Consider the following 21,076-nt stretch of genomic DNA (forward strand, 5'->3'; position numbering starts at 1 on the left):
TCTCCAGACGAGATTCTCAGAATCTCCGGACGAGATTCCCAGAATCTCTGGAGGAGCTTTCTATCATTTCTAGAAGAAATTCGTTGAATCTATGGTCGAGAATCGGACTTGCAACATGTATAATAGTCTTTAGCGTGTACCCTTTCCATTATGTTTCTGATGATTTATGCTCTTGCCTGTTAATGACGACGACCTTCTCTCCACCTACGTCCCAGCTGCAGCTCTTGATACCCAGCTTGTTCGCTATGAATGATGGCTCGGTACATGTGTACCGACGAGCGATGACGATCGGTTCTGTTATGCTCTGTATGGTTACTCACAAAAACGCACTCTCCAAGACGAAACGTGAGAGAATCAATGCAATGTGGGATTGGAATAACAGATGAAAAGTTTTCAATGCGCATGATGCCACCCACCACAAAATCTCAATGGACTGCCGTTGGCCATCAGCTGTGCGGCACGTGACCCGAGTTAACGAATGTAACCGACTGGTTTCGCGTTCATAAATTCGTCTTATAATTATCATCTCAAAAAACATTTTTGTTGTTTTGGATGAACCCAAACTTTGGAGTGTACCGCCATGAACAAATTAATCAGCATTTTTGATTGTTCTTTTGTTCCTAGATACATTTCGATTGCCTAAGAAACATCTGAATATCTATCTTCAAGACCAATTCAATTCAATAAGCAAAATCGACACAGATTCTAAAATAGAAGATTTCTTTGAAAACTAGTGAAACATTTCGATATTACAATAAAGTTATTACGATTTAATTATTTTTTGTGATAAAAATTAATGCTGCCGGTAGAGAAGTTGTCTTTGAAATTCAGTGAATTAAAAAAAACACAAATCTAATTTTCTAGAAGCGATGACTCAGTCCAAACCCGGCGTTATAGTTTGTGTTGCCTCTTCTTGGACCCGAAACGGTTCTACTAGCCGATCCAAACGCGTCCAGCGAAGTTTGCCGGTTCTTCGATTGCCACAGATTGGCTCTGCCGCGAGCATACAAGTTTGTCTCCTTAATCGCCGGAGTCCTGTCGAATCCTGCCGATGCCCCATGTCCGTTGGCGTTGTTCCAGTTCAGTCCTGCTCCGTGACTTCCAAACGATGGACTTCCAACCGGTTGAGTTCGGCTTTTGAATGCATTCAGATCCAACCGGTTCGACGGGGTTTTGAACAGGTTTGCACTTCCGTCCAGACGGGTTTGCGATCCAGCGCCCGGCTGATTTGTTCTCGTAGCGGAAAAACTATGCTCGTTGAAGTGAAGTCCTGTTCCGAATTGTTTGACGTTGTTCGTTGACTGACTACCGAATGCACTCACGTCAAATCGATCCTTTTGGCCGCTGAACAGGTTCAGGTTACCTCGGGCGCCAACGGTGTTGTCGGGACCGGGAAGTGAGTGGGAACCGAAAATTCCGGCGCTATTTCTTCCTCTGAAATAAAGAACAACTTAGTATAACCCAGCGATTGGAACATCCTGAAATTTTCCAAGTACTTGTTGTAGTCCAAATTCCAATTGCCCTGAACTCCGTTGGTGTTACCGCCCAGACCTAAGGAAGCCTCCATGTTCTCATGATTGTTGCCGGCGATACGTTGAGTTCCACCCAGTTGGAAGTTGTTACCTGGAGTGAGCGAACCATGGAGTTGTGCAAGACATTCCGTGCCTGCCAAAAGCAGAAAGACGAAAGTGAACAGCAATGTGTTGCATCCAGCAGCCATGATTATCTCTGAACTGATCAAATTTCCCTTGATGTATAATGATAATATGAGTGCTCGACGGTTCTTTATACTATACCAAATTTTATGACAGGAGATCCTCGGGGATTTTTGAATGAAAGAAAGTACATTCGGATAAGCGGGATATAAATTATCCAGGCTGCGTAGCTGATAAGATGTTGCTTTGGGATGTGATTCCCCAGTCGGTTTGTTGGTCTTTCGATATTTGTTCATAAACAATAGTTGAGTAATGGTCTTTGCTGAGCAAACTCATTGCCCAATGTCCAGCTCACAGTTCATTGTAAAATTTATTAACCATGAATTAATAATGTTGAGAGAATCTGGCTCAGAGGACCAATCGTGTTCCTCTTCCATTCTCGATACCCCTAAACGTGAAAGTGATGACGATATAAATGTCACTATCAGGCCTGCAATAGCAGATAAGATAGATAGTGAATCATTGGTAAATGAAGAAGACGTTAAAATTAAATGGCGAAAAAATCTGGCTAATGGTCAACGGAACAAAATGAAGAAACTACTCAAATCTGGGCTATCCATGGAGGAAGCTCGGATGAAAGTACTTTCAAAAGATGCTCCTGACACTCCAAATGTTGGTAAACGATCAAGAGATGGCGATCAAGGTGGTAGTGGCGAAAAGCCTGAGGCAAAAAGGACGAAATCTCATCTCTGTCCGAAGGAACGTACTGGATTGACCAACTATGATAACCGGGCTACGTCTAGAAAGCAGAAAGACCGGAGTGTCAATGAAGCTGAACGAACTAAGGAAGTTAATGAACGTCCTAGAAGTTCAAAGGCTGACTCGAACTCAAGAGGTCACTCTTTCAGGGACGTGGCGAGCCTGGTTAAAGATGGGATAATCTTGAACGGGTTCCCTAGCAGGCAAATGTCGACAGCTCAACTCGATGCTGTACAAGACGCTCTGCTTTTAAAAATTGAAGAGCAAAGACACGCAACAGTGAAACCGAAGTTTACAAAATGTAGCTACAAACAAGGGCGTTTGATCCTTGCTTGCAAGGATCAAGCAACGGCGTTGTGGCTTAAAGATGTTACTCGGTCACTCACTCCCTGGGAAAATGCGGAGCTACTTGCTTTGGATGAGAAGGATATTCCTCGCCCGGAGCTGTTCCATGCATTTTTCCCGTGAGTGCGAGTTTCAATGATGAAAGACTAAAAGGGCTCATAGAGAGCCAGAACGATGGGATTAATACAAATGGCTGGAATATTCTTAATCGAACAAATGCGAACAAACATGCAGAATGGAAGTTGCACTTGGACGAAGGATCGCTAAGAACGTTAGCTGATCGCAACTTTGACCTTAACTTTCGTTTTGGCGAAACGCAGTTGAGGAAAGTCAAAACCCAAGGCCGTAGCCAAGACGATGGCAATACGAACGGGAATGAGCCAAAACTAAATGTACAGCAGGAAACAACGCCCAACCACTCGAAAACAGAAACAAGGGGAGCCAACATGGAGGCCTTAACTGAAGCGGTTAACTACAAAAGATCCCAACTGGAAGCACACGATAGGCCTATCGCTCCCCCAAAAGGAAAACAGGAGCGTATTACTGGAAAAAATGAAGCTAATTAAGTTCCTGCAGGTGAACCTCCATCATGCTAAAGGCGCTTCTGCCGTATTAAGCCGGAGGTTCAAAAAAGAGGGACTGGACATGGCCCTACTACAAGAGCCATGGTCCAACAAAGGAAAAATTCTTGGAATTCAAATGCAAAAATGTAAGTTGTTTTATGACGAGAATCAGAGTTCACCGAGAACTGCGATTCTTGTTAATAGTACAATGAAATGCTACCCTATTACAGAGTTCATCAAACGTGACATAGCGGTGGTTGTTATGTATATTATATGTATAAATATTATGTATATGTATAAATATTATATGTATATGTATATATGTATAAATTAAAATGAATTAACAGATTTCACGAAAATAATTTTTTTTTACCAGGATATTTTTTTTTAGAGTATGATCGATGAGTTTCTAAATGTTATATATAAACTTTAAAAGTTTTGGATTTGGGTATGCGTTATGAGATCATGAAAACATTTTATTGATATTTATTTATTTATTTATTGTTATTAAATTTTTTTACAATATCGAACACTTTTGCAGCATTATCAGTACAGTTCGAGTAAAGTTTTGCTTTAATTTTATTTTCTGACAATGGAATGAAACAGTGAAATTTTTGGGTTCCTTGGATCGTTTTCGCGTTATTATATTGCTCGCTGAGCTCTGATGCCGTTAATTCGTACTCTTCAGTAGTAGTAAAACAAAATGATAATTTTGTTAAATCTTCTTCTTTTCTGCGATTCGCCCAATCAAATAGTTCTTTTGCAGTTTTAATTGGATGCTCACGTTCTTTGGCTAAACTTGCTCTTGTGGCCATGCGCTTTATGGTTCCTCCAATAGCATCACAAGGACCTTTGCCATGTGACGTAGCAAAGAAATGCCATTCTGCATCAATTCCGTACTTTGATTTAAATTGACATAGGCTCGAAAAATTCTTACGGTTTTTGTACTGCGATGCTGCTCCATCAGACATGAAATGTATCTTTCTGATTTCTTTATCCTTATCAACGCGTAAAAAGTTAATCATTTTGGCAATGAACAAATTTACAGATACTGAGTCGTGTCTTAAATCTTCGGAAATTACAATAAAACTAAAATGTTCAATTTGCGTACTTCCATTGAAATAAATAACTAATGGATGAATTGTAGCTTGTTGTACGTTCCAGTGATGGGACTGCACTTCATCTTGCAATACAAAGCTATAGTTTTCAGAAAAATCACAAATGACTAAAAATTCACCATCTTGTAATGTATTTTTCGTATTTTTTAAAAAGCGGGATTGCTCTGTTTTAATAAAGTCGTGAGGAATTAAACTTTCTAATTTCAAGCAAAAAAATGACACATCTCATCTACAGGTTTTACAATAGTTTCTAGGTCACACCTATCCGTGGTTACCCATTGCTCAAATGATAACTGATCAATATAATTTTCTTCAAACTCAGCGAATAAAGTATTTTCCAATGATGAAGAATCTGGACAATCCGAACAAGATCGTAGATATCAATTTGATGTTGTATTTTCACACAAAAGACTACCAGTTAACATTTTAATATCCTTTGATAAATTGATTCTTTTCAAACTATGTAAGATTAGGTTAATATTTTCGTGTGTTGTGCACACACAAACATTATGTGTTACTGGATTGGATAGAAGCTTGCATTGCCTTGGACGAAGGCTTGCAAATGAGGAAAAACGCAAACGCTTCTTTCAAAGTAGTCATCATTAATCGTTTTTGGATTGCTTGACGCTTTCCATCTTTTTTTACAGATACATAATCTTTTTGGCCAGGCATAGCTCTACTTACTTCATCGTCTTCAAAATATTGAATTATTTTTTCTTTTGTCTCATCTGTTAATGAAGAACTCGACCTAGCATTTTTGGTTGCAAGGCAGTTATTTTTGAATTGTTTTGCCTCTTTTGCTGTATTTCTATTGGTTTTGAACTCATCAATGGCGTCTTGAATAGACCACGAGCTTGGCAGCATCGACAAAATCAATAATTTTTCTTTCCTTGTCGTGGCTAGATTCGAGAACCTTTCCTTCATATTCATAATTACCTCATCGTAGTCTGTATTTTCCACATCCTCAGGTCCTAATTTGAAGAGGTTTCTTCGTACAGCTTCGTTGATTTCACTGTATTTTTTCTCGGGATAATTGACGTAACCCATCTTCGTCCATTTAATCGGAGTCACTTTTATTCCAGCTATCCCTTCGTTGAAGCGTTCGATGTTGACCTTCTGGATGCACTCATCTTCTGATTGATTTGTTGAAACAGATGTCGCTGATGGTACCGTGACAAGATGTTCTGCACTTGGTACTTCTGGTAACTCCTCAGTTGTTGTCGGTGCATCTAGTAATTCCTCAGTTGTTGTTGTTTTCGAACTTCCTGCAACCTGATCCACCGATGATGTACAGATTGCCCGTTTGTCAACGTTTAAACGGCAGGACGTACAAATGCGTAAATTTGTATTCAATGTAGACATTGGAGCATAACCAGCCGCTTTCAGTTTATCTATGGTGCTTTCGGTGAGATTTCGTAGCTCTTTCGAGCACTTTTTTTCTGCAAACGGCCTGCAACAGTTGAGAAAGCGACTACTCTTGTTGCTCGTTAGATTTTAATAAACAAAATCACTTTTAAGTTTTTACTGATTAGTTTTGTGTCGTTTGCTTGACTGAAGAAAAATTTTACAATTAAATCTTTTATAACCATAGTGGTAGTATATTTTTAGCTTTTTCGTGAGTATGTTCATGGTATGTACCTATCATGTTTTTGATGTTGTTGAAGTTACTCGCTTTCTCCCAAATATTATTAACAAAGTCTATTCTCTACCAAGGCGGGTCTATACCCAGGTGTAATCAGATTTTAACTTTTTAACTTTAACTTTTGTCTTCAATATTAGATTTCTTATAGGTTTCTTTTATCAAAAGGTTTCAACACTATTGAGAGAATTTTTCTTCAGTTACGTACAATAAAAAATATGACACTATCAAGACTTTAGATCACAACACTGGATCGCATCTAACTTTCTAATAGATGCTATAATAGTTATGAATAATTAAATAAAATATCATGAAAACAACTTGTTAACCTCATGTGGTACCCTTAACAAAAAATTCAGCAACAAACTGCGGTCCTAAAAAAAATTAACAATGAAAAAAAAAAAAAAATTTCACTAAGTGTCAAATTTGTGAAATATTTGAAATGTCATAACTTTTTTGTTTATTGGCTTACCATCACCAAATTTTTATGGTAGATAGCTAATATAATGGACCGTTTTCCCTCAAAAAATTACGTTGGTATTTCGATAGGGTTTTGAGATATTTGAGTTTTTGTGACAAAAATGATGTTTTTTAATGCAAAAAAAATATTTTTTTTTGTGTGTATTTTTTTTGGAATCTTTATTTAGTTGTCTAACTTTGTTTCTTTAGTTGTCTAACAATCGAACGAACCGTTTTTGCTGTGCAGTTTTTGAATATTTTTGAACCATTTTCACATACACCCTTTTGAAAAGTTAGTCGTGACTCAACTTGAAGATTTGATATCGGAAAATGACGATTTAGATGAAACTGAAAAACTGTGCAAAGTTTCAGATATTTTTGAAATGGTCGATCAGAATCGACTTGCATGCCTCCGTGGAATCCCTCACAAGGGTAATAAACCAACATTTCTAAATGCAATCAGAGAAGAGGTTTTATATTTGACGTTGTGTAACTCTGCAATTTCTGAGAAAATTTGGAATTGGCATGTCTCAGATAAAACTTCATTATCGGATCATAAACACATTGTTTTTGAGTGGGGTGGAGGCGACTTATCACCAACAGCATATCGTAATCCTAGAAAAACGAACTGGGATCATTATGCTAATCACTTGAAATCTGACACTTTTACAAATGAAATTAGTATTAAGACAATACAACAACTTGAATTATTTTCGCAAGAGGTAAACGAAGTGATTATAAAAGCATATAATAATAGCTGTCCTATCAGGCAATCGTCCTCTAGTAGGGACGTACCATGGTGGAACTCACAATTGGAAAGCCTTAGGAAAACATCTCGGAAATTGTTTAATAAAGCAAAATGAACCTCAGATTGGGCTCAGTATAGAAGAGCTCTAACTGAATACAATAACGAATTAAGGAAATCAAAGAAAAGAACTTGGATTCATTTGTGCGAGAGTATAGATAATACACCAATTGTTGCTAGATTACAAAAAACTCTTGCTGAAAACCATACTTCTGAATTTGGCAACCTTAAACGCCAAGATGGGGTGTATACTAAAACCTGTAATGAGACACTTGATTTAATGATGGATACTCATTTTCCGGGAGCGGCTTCAGGCGAGGATATACAGTATACTGGAGTGCAAGGATGCTCTATGCAGACCATACCATGCAGTGGAATCCTTCCAGCCTTATAAATCTGCAGGTGTGGACGGAATATTTCCAGCACTAATTCAAAACGGAGAAGCGGTTCTGATTCAGTCTCTTATGAAGATTTTCAAGGCAAGTTTAAGATTGAACTATATTCATACCTAAACCTGGCAAACGAGATAAAACGAACCCGAAATCTTTTAGACCCATTAGTTTGTCATCAGTTCTGTTGAAAACCATGGAAAAAGTATTGAAGGATTACGTAAACTCAACTTACATGCAGACATATCCATTATCAAAATATCAGTATGCGTATCAAACTGGAAAGTCGACAGTCACAGCGCTTCATACGCTGGTAGGTAAAGTCGAAAGATCTATTTCAGTGAAGGAAATCGCACTCTGTTCTTTCTTGGACATTGAAGGTGCTTTTGACAACACTTCATATTCTTCAATAGCAAATGCTATGAAAAAACGAAATTTCAACACATGCATTGTCGACTGGATTCATACTATGCTTGCAAAAAGAGAAATCACTTCAGAACTGGGTGGTTCGTCTGTAACCATAAGGGCGACGAAAGGATGTCCGCAAGGTGGAGTACTTTCGCCACTTTTATGGTCTTTGGTTGTAGACGACCTTCTCAGAAGCTTAGAAGCTAAAGGTTTCGAGGTGTAGGCTTTGCGGATGATATAGTCATCGTAGTAAGAGGAAAGTTTGACAACAGTAGTATTGGAAAGAATGCAGCAGGCCCTAAAGTATACCCAATCATGGTGTATAAAGGAGGGTCTAAGCATTAACATGTCAAAAATCGTGATTGTCCCATTCACTAAAAAGAGGAAAGTCAACTTAAAATCTTTTAAGATTGGAGAAGTTGAAATTCAAGTTAGCAGTCGGGTAAAATACTTGGGAGTAATCTTAGATGCCAAGCTTAGCTGGAATGCGCTTCTTGACTCTGCGATTAATAAAGCGATCAACGCATTATGGTTATGCTCCAAAACTGTCGGGAGGAAGTGGGGCTTGAGGCCAAAAATGATTATGTGGATTTACACATCTATTATACGACCAAAAATTACCTACGCTTCATTAGTGTGGTGGCCTAAAACCAGGGAGGCTACTGCAGGAATGAAACTAGCTAAGCTTCAAAGACTTGCGTGCATTGCTATAACGGGAGCAATGCGCAGCACTCCATCGAAAGCGTTAGATGCTATTCTCAATCTGCTGCCTTTGCACGAATATGTGCAATTATAAGCGGAAAGAAGTGCTCTAAGGCTTAAGAGGTCTAAAACTGTTTTGCCAGGTGATCTTATTGGCCATTTGAGCATTTTGCAACACTTTAAAAGAGGACCGGTGATGAGTATGAACGGAGACTGGATGAGACCTAAGGACAACTATGATTTTCTCTACAAGGTAAGCGAAATGACGCGTACAAGTTAAGATGTCGGAGGTCCCACGGTTCGTGAAGGCTCAATCATATTCTTTACTGACGGCTCAAAAATGGACCTTTGCACGAGTTCACTATTTGACGTTTTAGCGGTGCCGTGTTATTTATGTGGCCATGGAAACTAATGAATTTGGCTCCGCTCAAACGTCAAATTAGTGAACTTGTGCATCGGTCCATTGGAACAAATACAGGGGCTGGGATCTTTGGACCCGGAGTAAATATTTCAGTTTCAATGGGACACTGGCCAACAGTGTTTCAAGCTGAGATTTTTGCAATACTTGAATGTGTGAATATCTGTCTGAAAAGAAAATATAGATATGCAAATATATGTATTCTCTCTGATAGTCAAGCAGCACTAAACGCATTATTGCATATAAATGTACATCAAAACTCGTCTGGGAATGTATTCTCTCGTTGCGACAGTTGAATGAATCAAACTCGGTAAATTCTGGGTTCCAGGACACTGTGGCATTAAAGGGAATGAAAAGGCAGATGATCTTTCAAAACGGGGCTCAAATTCTCAGTTTGTTGGCCCGGAACCATTATGTGGTATACCAAACTGTGCAGTAAAAATGGAACTTAAGTGCTGGGAAGAACAAAAGGTGATGACCAACTGGATGGATGTCAAAAAGTGTACCCAGTCTAAAAGATTTATAACTCCAAACGCAAATAAAACTAAAAAAGATTTTAGAGCTCAACAAGAGGGCTCTTTGTACATACACTGGCCTAGTAACTGGGCACTGTCCGAGCAAATATCATTTGAAGAACATTGGCCAGGTTCAGAATGATATTTGTCGCTTTTGTAATATTGAACGTGAAATCTCGGAACATCTGCTTTGCAGTTGTGGTGCATTATACAGGCGCAGATCAAAGTTTCTCGATAGCGGCTGTTTACAGCCCAGTGAAATCTGGTCTGCTGATCCGAGAAAGGTGATTGGTTTCATAAACCACATCATACCTGATTGGGAACGTGTCAAGGTAAGCAGCTGATCGTCTAATCAATGGTGTTCAGCTAGCGTGACATGTACAGTAAACTGGGATATACTACAATAGTTCTAGATAATGGACGCAGTAGTTTAAATCCCCCAACAAAAAAAACCATGAACATTCGATTATTATAGAATAAAACAACAGAAAATGGAAGTGAAATTTTAATCAATTACTATTTTTCAGAAATTCCGAGGGAAATTCCAATGGAAATTCCAAACGAAATTCCAAAGGAAATTTAAATGGTAATTCCAAAGTTAATTTCAAAGGCAATTCCAAAGGAAATTCCATATGAAATTCCATAGGAAATTCCAAAGTAAATTCCATATAAAAATTTCAGAGGAATCTTCAAAGGAAATTTCTAAGGAAATTACGAACGATATTCCAGAGGAAACTACGATGGAAAATTTAAAGGAAATTCCGATGAAAATTACAAAGGAAATTCCGAGGGAAAATCCAAAGGAAAATCCAACGTAAATACCAAAGCAAATTCCAATGTAAATTCAGAAGGAAATTCCAAAGGAAGTTCCTAAAGCAATTTCAAAAGAAATTCCAAAGCAAATTCCAAAGGAAATTCAATTAAAAAGTAATTTCGAAGTTTCATAAGCGATTCAAAATGAAATTCCGAAGAAAATTCTGAAGTAAAATCCAAAGGAAGTTCCGAATGAAATGCCAGAGAAGTTCTAAATAAAATTACAAAGGAAATTCAGAAGATATTTTTTTGCCTTTTTTTGAAGGATTTTCTACCATAGGTTCATCCATTTTTGTGAAATTTTATGTTTTTCTCGAAAATTCAAAATCTTTAGCCTTCATTTCGTCTAAAAAGATTGAAAATCGGTCAAACGGTTCAAAAGTTATAATTTTTTTTAAAATAAAAGTTTTGCAAAATCGCGATTTTTCTGGTCACCCTATTTCGGAAATGGTCACCCTAATCAAAAAATCCAAAAATACGTGTATCCTTATTTCGGATAAGGAACAAAATAGCAAATTTGCACGAAATTCGGAGACCCACTAGATTGGTTTTTCATGGAATGGCTGACATATGGAAGTATATGCTATGCCCAACCGTAAAAAGTCTGATCCCACATATTTTTTCCACGGTCGTTCGCTCTTATACTTGATACTTAATAAAAGTTCTGCGCACTGAAAGTGTATCACTGTATCACACTGTATCAGCAGTTTAATATAAAGAACGATGAAATTTTCAAAGAATAATAAATTTTACAATGCTTAATATTTCAATAACTGAATAACGAAAATATTAAGAATGATGATATTTTGGAAGAATAATAAATTCAACAGATCATTATGCTTTCAACATTTAGCAATAAATAGAGTACTATTTGTAAGAAAATTAAAAAATGGTTGATAATACGATAAACAGGAAAATAATAGATTTATGGCATTTTACACAATTACCTTTAAACTACTACAAAATGAACATATAGACACTAGTACATATGCCCACTTTGTTGTAAAACGTGAATAATAATTATCATTTAGAAAGATTCGTTATTGACTTCTGATGAAAAGTTTGTCTAACCATCTACCCAAAACAAACGTAAGTGTCAATGGGGAGCTTCCGATTGGAGAGCGAAGTAGCATCTTGCTGGGTCGGTGATTATGACGATCGGGTGAGTCGGTGATTATGACGATCGGTGATTATGACGATTATGAGTTGGATTGGTAGAAGCGTAAAATATAACCGCTGCTTCGGCAGAAAATATTGAACACTGTTCGGGAAGACCTAAGCTTACTGCGAGTTCGTCATGCACAATGCCTATTCCATACCCTTGCGTTGAGAGGGAACCATCTGTATAACGCGTATAATCGGACCGTAGAAGCTCACCATACCAGTGAACAGAGCTGGGAAAAGTTCTGAAATTCACACTACAGTAGGCAAGCGTAGCAAATCACAGGCACAGCTGCTGTATAGGCAAAATGTCTTGAAAATAGCAAAACACCCGTTGCTAAGGGCAACCCAAAACTACTGTAGAAAAATGTTCTATTTCCCGCTGCATTTCCCGCATTTACACTACTGATTTAGGAAATTCATGTACCCAACATAGGCTACTTGATGAGATACACAATTTTGAACTACTGTATTAGAAGAGCCACGTGATTTTCGCAAAAACTCAAGCCTACTACTATTACCATTCCCAACACTGCCAGTGAATATTGGCGATAAGAGGGAGCGTCTAGCCGGTCCAGACACTATTGTCGTCCACTTATACAAATATTTGGACTCCAGTAGGGAGATCCTCGAAAACGCCATCCATCATAATCAGGAACAGGGTTACCGATATCACGGATCCCTGCGGAACACCGGTTTCCTCCTTAAAGATACAGACTTTGTGTCTCCAATGGCGTCCAAGTCCAGTTAAAGGCTTTCGAGATGTCCAACGAGATCATCTTGGTGTGATGGTTCTTTTCCTTCGCTTCTTGCAAGACATCGCCAAGGGCCGCAAAGTAGGTATTAGATTCATACCTCGGCCTGAAGGCGTGTTGCCGGTGGTTGAGTAGACCATGTTGCTGTAGGTGGTGCGTTAGTCGGTGGTTTAGCATCCTCTCTACTACCTTCGAAAGGCAGCAAGTGAGGGAAATTGGCCAGTAGCTTGCTGTATCCTGAATTTGATTTCCGGGTTTCGGGATAGGATCGTCGAGATTTTCACGCCACTCAAGAGGGTAAGTGTTACCAGTCCACAGGTTGTTGATCAGCTCTAGCAGTACTACTTTCCCTGAACCGTCGAGCTTCTCCAACATAGGGTAGCCAATGTCATCAGGACCGGCAGACTTTCCTTTACTTCGGCTTAGAGCGTATTGTAGTTCGCCTACCAATAATGGTTCGTTGATGGAAAGTTGGTTGTTGCTTAAATTATTTGTTAAAGTTTACTATGTCATCGGTCCTATCACCGGATCGTTGGATAAACTCCGGATCGTAGCTGTCACAGGCACAAGATTAGCAAAGTATTTGCCAAGACCATTCGCTATAGTCGTTGGTTCCACAGTAAGGTTTCCATCGATGATGAGTGTGGGCGGAGAGATTCGCTTGCCACTAAGGGCATTACCTTTGGCCCAAAGATCAGCTGTTGTTTGTGTAGTGTTAATACTGTCAAGAAAGTCTTCCCAACAAGCTCTTTGGCGTCCCGTATAACTTGCCGGCATTCATTGCGCTGAAAACGATATCTGACAAGCGTCGCATCTCGATAAGGATGGTCAAGCTCCATTCTTTTGACGGCACGAAGGGCTTTTCTGCGCGCTTCGATAGCTTTTTTTTACCTCTGGAGACGATCAACGGAGTGCCTTCCGGCCTGGCTTATTGCTTGTTTACGGGATTGAAACAATTGCCGATGGTGGAGAACTCGGCTGTTGGGTGCGGAAGGATGCATTTATGTTGTTATTGTATGCGGCCCAGTCCGCCTGATCATACAGCGGGATCGTCTAGTTGTGGTGGGAGCCTCAACGACTACCGAGATTTGTATAGGATGGTGATCGCTTCCGTAAGGGTCAGCATTAACATTCCAACGGAATCGCTGGACCTCCGACCGAGTAACGGCTGAAACGTCGATTGCCGTTGCATAAAACCCTTTGAAATACGTGGGAGAGCCGTTATTAGGAATAGCGATATCATTGTCCTCCAAGAGGTCAAGCAAACTATTGCCTCTAGCGTCAGAGCGAGAGCAACCCCAGGTAGGGTGGTGTGCGTTGAGGTCACCGACGACCATTCTTGGTTCCGGGAGTTGATGAATGCATTTTTCTACCTTTCCGCGTAGGTCAGGGACATTCCCACATGGTAGGTAGACGCAAGCTATTGGAAGACTTACCTGCAGCTTAACTCCGACTACTGGTAGTTGAGAATCGATGTTGAGAATGGTGAACGGAATCGATTTTAGAACTCCGAGAGCGACGGAGCGGCGGATATTGCCCATTCGCTTCATAGTCCACATGTATTTGACACCGAGGGAGCGGTTGAGCTGTTCAATTGTGACACGGTTGATCCCCTGTAGAGCCAGGATCCAAGGTGGGTCGTTGCTTATCAGGATCTCAAGGTCACCTAGGTTGCTGAAGAAGCCACTGATGTTCCATTGTAAGCAGAACTTTGCCGGCTTTGGAATGGAGTAGCTTCTATTGGCGTATGGAGTTTGGTAACGGATGTCGTCGTTACAAGGCAGAGCCCCACATAAGGGAGGTCCGGGAGTTGAATCCACCAGAGGCAGGGTTGTCTTGGCGGCGGGAAAAAAGGGTTGGCAACAGGCGATAGTCGACTTGTTCTGTCATCCGGATAGGACTGGTTGTTAGGGCTGGGTGATTGGACGACTCCTTGCGTTAATGTAGCTTCACGTCCCTCGTCGTCCATAGGGGTAGCGGGTAGAGTCCGGCGAGTCCCTAGAGCTTGTAAGTCTTTTAATTTTTTAAACGTTAATGCTTCCAGTGGGCTATTTGCCCTTTGAAGGAAGCACCCCACTAGACAACGGACTAGCATGCAACGCCCAGTGGCACAGTCGGAAAACATTTCTCTCGAAAAGTTTTCCGGCCTGAGGCGGGGAGCGAACCCACACTCCTTAGTACGATGCGGGTAAATACCTTGGTGACACTAACCGCACGGCTACGAAGCCCACAACTTCCCACGTCGTCCAGGGTTGCAGGCGTAGGTGCCAGACTTCCCTCTTCAAGGTCTCCCCCCAGCGCCGAGGGTTGTCCGTCAGTTCCGGTGTGGGAGACATTAACGGGGCCTCGGCTACCAGGGGATATAGCTTGGCAACGGTGATAGTTTGTAACTATCCATGACGCCCACGTGTTGTAACTCGGAAGCTCATTGGATGGGAAAATCTACAGGGTCGTCTAGGACATTTCAATCACCCCGATACACATGCCGTTCTCATGGTATATTTGAGCAGGAGCAGTGTTTGGAAAACTGTCCAAAGATGTTTGAAAAGACGGTGGAAAGGCAAACAGAACTATGGAAGTAAAAGGGGGGGGGGGGTCTCTGTTGCAGTAATCCACGAAAGGCGAGGCTTGACGGTTCCTTTGCGAACCCGGAAGACGATTCAAAGCTAAATAGGTGAACAGATCTTAACTCCAGGCTGCTCTTTCTAAGAATGCGCTACACCTGAGGCTATTCAATTTTACAATTTATTAACATTATTGATAGTGACGTCACAATATGGGTACTTGCATGCTTTTTGTGGTATAGATCTTCACCGGTGGTTGCTGGACTGAACTTGTGGATGTTGTTCGATGGACGTAACGGACCTCGACCTTGGGACTGCTGGTCGAATGGTATGTTTGCTGGATTGAGCTTTTCTGGCGAGGGTCGGAAGATGGCCGACGTCGGAAGGGTGATGCTTTACATTGCGCAACCTCGTGGCCAAAAGCAATGGGGGCGCGGCATCTACCTCCAAAACGAAGCGATGGTCACACAGACCGATTCTGGAGCAAGGACGACTCGCACGGCCTTCCGGATGGCACATCTACGACACTACACTGCAGGAAACTCAGGAAATGACATAAAAGAAAAAGGTCCCAGGAGAGGACCTGGTCATCACAGATTACCCTATGACGTCACTGAACCTAACCTCTAACTAGCACTTCTCGTATCACTGATAGTAGCATACCTTTTTCTTGTTTAACGTTTGGTTAAACGTCGTGTTCGTTCATTGTATTGTTGTATGTTCATCGTATTGATAACTTTAGCTATAAGATCAACACATTTTAACATTTAGGATGTAGTTTTAGATAATCACTACTAACCATACTAACACATTTTAACGAATTACTTTCCGTACTATTACTAACAAGCTATTAACACAATTTTTAATGTTTAACTGATCCTATTATTAGAAAAGAGACAACATTAGATATTAAAAACGTTCACCAACAATTGGGTTTTATATAAATCTAACCTCAATATTCACTTTTTACACACGCGCGCTACTTCTACTCCGTTCAAGGATCACTGATAATAAAGAGAAAGATCGCCACATTCCAGCCTCCTTTTATATGAAATGCCGTTTTACATAAAATTAAGCATTCCCCAATACATGTTTGCCCATCCTGTTGCATACCAACACCATCTCTGGGCAGTTATTAAATCAACAGGGCTGTGGTTTGTTTTGCCTAGCCTCAAACTGCTCGAATTATACGCATCCTAATTGGAATGGTATGACGTGAAAGCGGAACACTCACTCACTCGTGTTACTGTCATCCAGTGAGTGGGTAAGCTCCAAGGTTTTTTATGATTTCCAGGGTCTCATTAAGGGGGGAAATAATGGTTAATCGCTTGTGGTGGAGCCAGCAAGTACGCATTGGAACCGAACGGTTACAGTGTCTATGGCATGGACGTCCTCACGTCCCGAGCTAGCTCACCTGTGATTCTACCTCTCAGGGTCGGCACACGTGTTTGGGAAATACTCACCGTAACAGACCTCGATCGTTCTCAGCCTGTAAATCTTTCTTTCGATTGTACAAATTCTAAACACCAAGCTTTTCAATTGGTCGATTCACACTTACCCACCGGATTTTCACTACGATTAGCCCCAACGTGGCAATAAGGGGGTCCAGTTTTCTCAAAAAACATTTTTAAGTAGGGGAACTTACGTATTCTCGGCAGGCTAAGCTGATGCCGCGCTTCTTTGTAATTTTCACGGGCATCAGTTGACAAATTCCGTGTTTGTCTGTTTACATTTATACGTTGCTCAATCCTCTATCGATTAACACCAACAGACTTGTAAAAATGCTTTTGGAAACGTTTTCACAACGCTACGAACATCTCTTGTCAGTGTGACTATTGTCGGCAGCCTCATTCTCTTCGGCAACTTGCCCATAAGAACTGCTGGTGAATCTCTTCGGCAGCTCCAAATCAGTCGCAATTTGAGGCGTTTTCATTTGAATTGGGTCCTTAATTTTTTAATGAAATCTTGTTTTTATTTAATAACACGAAAAAGCATGTTACTGTAACTACTTTAGCAATTTTTCCCGCTCAAATAATGGCTATATCATGTTTAAACTTTAATTTAATAATTTAGTTCATAAATGAACCTTGACACTTTTGATCATGTTTGACGTTCGCTTAATCGACAAAAACACCACAGGGGTTTTAGTTCGACCACTGGGGTTGTTCCTATCTGACATTTCGTGAGGGACACGGAAAACAAAATACACCCAAAATTTGAGTTTAAGCCAAAGGACGTGACAAAATCTAAAAAAAAAATTTTTTTGGGCTTAAACCAACGGAAAACATTAGAAAATTGAGAAAACATGTGTTTTTGGCCTAAACTTAAGCGTTTGGCACTAAAATTGGGACAGGGCTTTAGGACCCTATTGATGACATCTTTGGCGAAATTGTTTGTTCAGGCTCGGAAATTTCGTCAGTGGGAAGCGGGCAGAACAAAGAATCATCTGAATGTTTTCATTGACGTGTTTTGATAGAAAAATACTGTGTATTTGGCGTTTGAAAATTGGTTGCCGATAATAGTCGAATGGTGCCGAAGCCGTAAGTCTCCCTACAATACAAGTAGAAGTACAATAAAAATAGAACCGAAACAGATTTTCCTTCCTTCCTTCTTCCAATTGTCAAATGTTACAAGTTTTGCAGGAGCTCTTCATTTGAATCACTTCAAAGACGCCGAAGTCGGCCCAGCGATTCCGGTTGGGGTAAAACTTCCGGTACGCTGGCGCCCCGACTGTCAGGGAAAATGAACAGGCTATAACGGTCGACCAGATGCCGGGATCGACCCGGCGATTTCGATTGGGGCAAGGCTTCCGATTCGCCGGCACCCCGACGAACTGAAACCATTTGTTCTGCGCTGCGCTGCTGATTGGAGGACTCGCGTGACGGGACGGCGAGGTATGGATGGTTATCTTGTTTAGTTGGGGTGGTGGTGTGAAAAGGAAATAGGGTTCCCAGACAACCAAAATGTACGTATAACGAAATCATGTGGAGACTTTGTATGTGCAAAATGCAATTTATAAGATGATTCGAAAAGGCATTCTACGTACAAACGTGGAGGCGATATACGTGCATACATTATGTGAAGAATAATAACATACAATGCGAATGTATAAATGTTCTACCGAACTAACCTGTGATCTTATGCGACTTAACTTATGATAACAAATGTTGATTTGACAGTTGCTACGGATTGATTCGACATACTTTGTACGAGTGTACGGGACGAAACAAAATGCACAAATGAACTCAGAATAAAAAGCGTTTTATGCGAGGAAACTCGTTAATCTAACGATTTTATCCACCGTGTTTTGCGGGTTTGATGTAATTTGTATGAAATAACGAGTTATTACGTTAACTTTTATGCGACTTCTGGTTGCCTGGGTTGATGGTCTTATCGTAACTTGGGAATGGTCCCTAAGCTATCCGAGGGGCTTTTGAATTTAGATTTTTTCTGCTGTTGTAAGAGAGTTTCGGAGCGAGATAGCTTGCTGATAGTTCGCTTATTCCGCGTCTTCATCGAATTGGCGTTTAACTTAGCATCTCCAAAGAGCTGAAATCCTAGAAAGGGTAGTTTTAGGAGTATGAGGCGAAAGTACGGATTTCTCCGGTTGGGGGGAGAAGAATTCATCGTTTAGATTGAGTTTCACAGGAATATTGTCGGAATCAGTAAAAACGGATTCCAGTAGCGGATCGATTTGTTGGTTTGTTAGTTCTGATTTAGCCACTACCGCGGATGCGTCGGTGGTAGCTGCGTTAGTAGAATTGGTGGCATTGGAAGATGGCACTGGGGTTGCTGTTACGGGGGTAGTGGTTAGTTGGAATGGATAGTTCTTGTCACAGAGGTTGTTGTTGATAAGGCGGTCGAAACGGATATGTTGGCAGCTGGCATTACAGCCTTCAGGAAGACAAAGATTTGGTCCGATAATAGTTGAATTTGCTTCGGCAATTTCCACGTCCTCCGAAGCAATAACAGCAGCTAACTGTCGAGTCTTTCATTTGTCTGTTGGAGAGCATCATTGGAAGGAGGCCCTTCAAGTTTGACGAAAGATTTCCCACCACGGCTCTGTTCAACTATGGATCGATGCACGAGTTCACTATCTGACGTTTGAGCGGTGCTGTGTTATTTACGTGACCATGGCAACGAGTGAATTTGGCACCGCTCAAATGTCTAATTCGTGAACTCGTGCATCGGTCCATGGACCGATGCACGAGTTCACTATCTGACGTTTGAGCGGTGCCGTGTTATTTACGTGACCATGGCAACGAGTGAATTCGAGTGAATCCATGGATCAGTGCACGAGTTCACTAATTTGACGTTTGAGCGGTGCCGAATTCACTAGTTTCCATGGTCACATAAATAACACGGCACCGCTAAAACGTCAAATAGTGAACGCGTGCATAGGTCCATTCTATGGGTTGCAAGGCATCGTTCAACTTTCTCTCATTGAATGGAATTCTCAAATTGCCAGAGGGGGCAGGAACGGCTAGATATCCGGAGCTACCCGGTGGAAGCTCTCACCAGGGTAACGGAATGGTCACTTCACCGTATATTCAATATTCATTGTCGTGTGGGCTGTTTCCTTAGCCTTAACATCGAAGTCTTACATATACCTACATGACTTGGCTTTCCCGTAAATTTTACGTATTGATATTAACGCATCCTAGAAAAGGTGATGCAAAATACAGATTAAAATTTGTTGAAAGAGAGGCAGACAAGAAAAGAAAATTACATTTGTCGCTTGCTGAGATGGTTTTCCATAATTTCAGTTCATTGAATTTTATGGCATATAGTATTATAGCACGTTTGGCGCGCCTGGCGCACCTTGGCGCTTTGAAGGCACAGCTGTGCCGAATGAAGTGCGTAGAGTGACCACCCCCTTGTTGTCACTAGATATAGCTGCCGGCTTTGTCCCGGCTACGTACTTCTGGCTTCTATCTTCGTCAGAAACGGCAACGATTGGCACACACACTTTTTATGGTTGAACTCGGTCAAAAAAGTAACTTTTGGCTAAGTTTGCACCGATTCAGGCCACTAGATGAGTGTCATCAATTTTTTGATCCACAACACAGGCCAAAAAAGCCCCCTTGAGCCGGCTAAACAGCAAGGGGTTTAGCCGGCTCAAGGGGGCTTTTTTCGCTTATCGAAACGCGTACAACTTTGGTTTTGCGCGGTTTATGCGATATCCCGTGAACACGAAAACAATCAGTGGTATCTTCTCTAAATACCCCGTAAGAAACACTCACTAAGTACGCTTACAAACACGGTAAAACAATAAAAATCACTTGCAAAAACTAAAGCGACAGGCCCGCACGTCTATTTTAGTTGAAGATACAAGCAAAATGAAATTCAGAAGAAAATTTCGTAGGAAACTTCGAGGGATATCCTGAAGCAAATTTCAAAGGAAATTCCGACAGTGATTTCGAAGAAAACTTCAATGGAAACTCCAAAGAAAATTCTGAAAAATAACTGCAGAAGTAATTTCAAATGTCAATTAAAAGGAAATTCCGAATGCAATTCCAAATAAAATTTCAAAAGGAATTCTGAAGGAAAATACAAAGGAAGTTCCGAAGGAAATTCCAAGGAAAATTTTGAAGGAGATTCCAAAGGAAATTCCGAAGGAAATTTGAAAGGAAATTCTGAAGAAGATACCGATGAAAACTTTCAGAAAATTTCAGTGGAACTTCCTGGAGGGACTTCCTGAAGCAGTTTCCAAAGAATATTTCAAAGGAAATTCCAAAAAAAAAATCATAAGAAAATTCAAGAGGAAATTCCGAAAGAAAGTAGGACGGAAATTCTAAAATAAATTTTAAAAGTAGTATAAGTGTTCCCTTAGTTGTAGGTGTTCCTATAGTTGCGGTAGTGCCGTTTTCACTGATTTTATTTCATTAGCCACAGAACCGACACAGTCAATAGACGTATTTGCTTGTTGATACACGGGATAGTTGAAATGATCGTTCAAATTGCTTTAAAACTGATGAAATATCACTAAAATTGCTAAAACTGTTCTT

General features: G+C 40.6%; 1 protein-coding gene and 1 long non-coding RNA gene across 2 annotated transcripts; both read right to left on the reverse strand.

Annotated features, from left to right (window-relative positions):
* Nucleotides 1–725: 725 nt before the first annotated feature.
* Nucleotides 726–1,776, reverse strand: LOC5578028 (attacin-B). The gene is made up of 2 exons (XM_001656718.3): nt 1,497–1,776; nt 726–1,434 (listed from the first exon to the last, which is right to left on the reverse strand). Exons 1-2 carry the CDS (start codon nt 1,718–1,720, stop codon nt 861–863), a joined length of 798 nt encoding a protein of 265 aa, XP_001656768.1. The 5' UTR covers nt 1,721–1,776; the 3' UTR covers nt 726–860.
* Nucleotides 1,777–15,235: 13,459 nt separating this feature from the next.
* LOC110679395 lies at nt 15,236–16,163 on the reverse strand. Its single transcript, XR_002502450.1, has 4 exons — nt 16,020–16,163; nt 15,868–15,947; nt 15,732–15,810; nt 15,236–15,651 (listed from the first exon to the last, which is right to left on the reverse strand). It is a non-coding gene; the product is annotated as an uncharacterized LOC110679395 (long non-coding RNA).
* Nucleotides 16,164–21,076: the final 4,913 nt, after the last annotated feature.

Source organism: Aedes aegypti, chromosome 3, assembly GCF_002204515.2.
Source record: "Aedes aegypti strain LVP_AGWG chromosome 3, AaegL5.0 Primary Assembly, whole genome shotgun sequence".
NCBI classification, from domain to species: domain Eukaryota; kingdom Metazoa; phylum Arthropoda; class Insecta; order Diptera; family Culicidae; genus Aedes; species Aedes aegypti.

What these genes read in the sequence shown, in the direction of transcription:
- LOC5578028 (XM_001656718.3), bottom strand. Translation starts at nt 1,720, where the DNA reads ATGGCTGCTGGATGCAACACATTGCTGTTCACTTTCGTCTTTCTGCTT. An exon ending in TGGAATTTGGACTACAACAA is followed by an intron (nt 1,435 to 1,496) that starts GTACTTGGAAAA and finishes TCTTTATTTCAG; the next exon opens with AGGAAGAAATAGCGCCGGAA.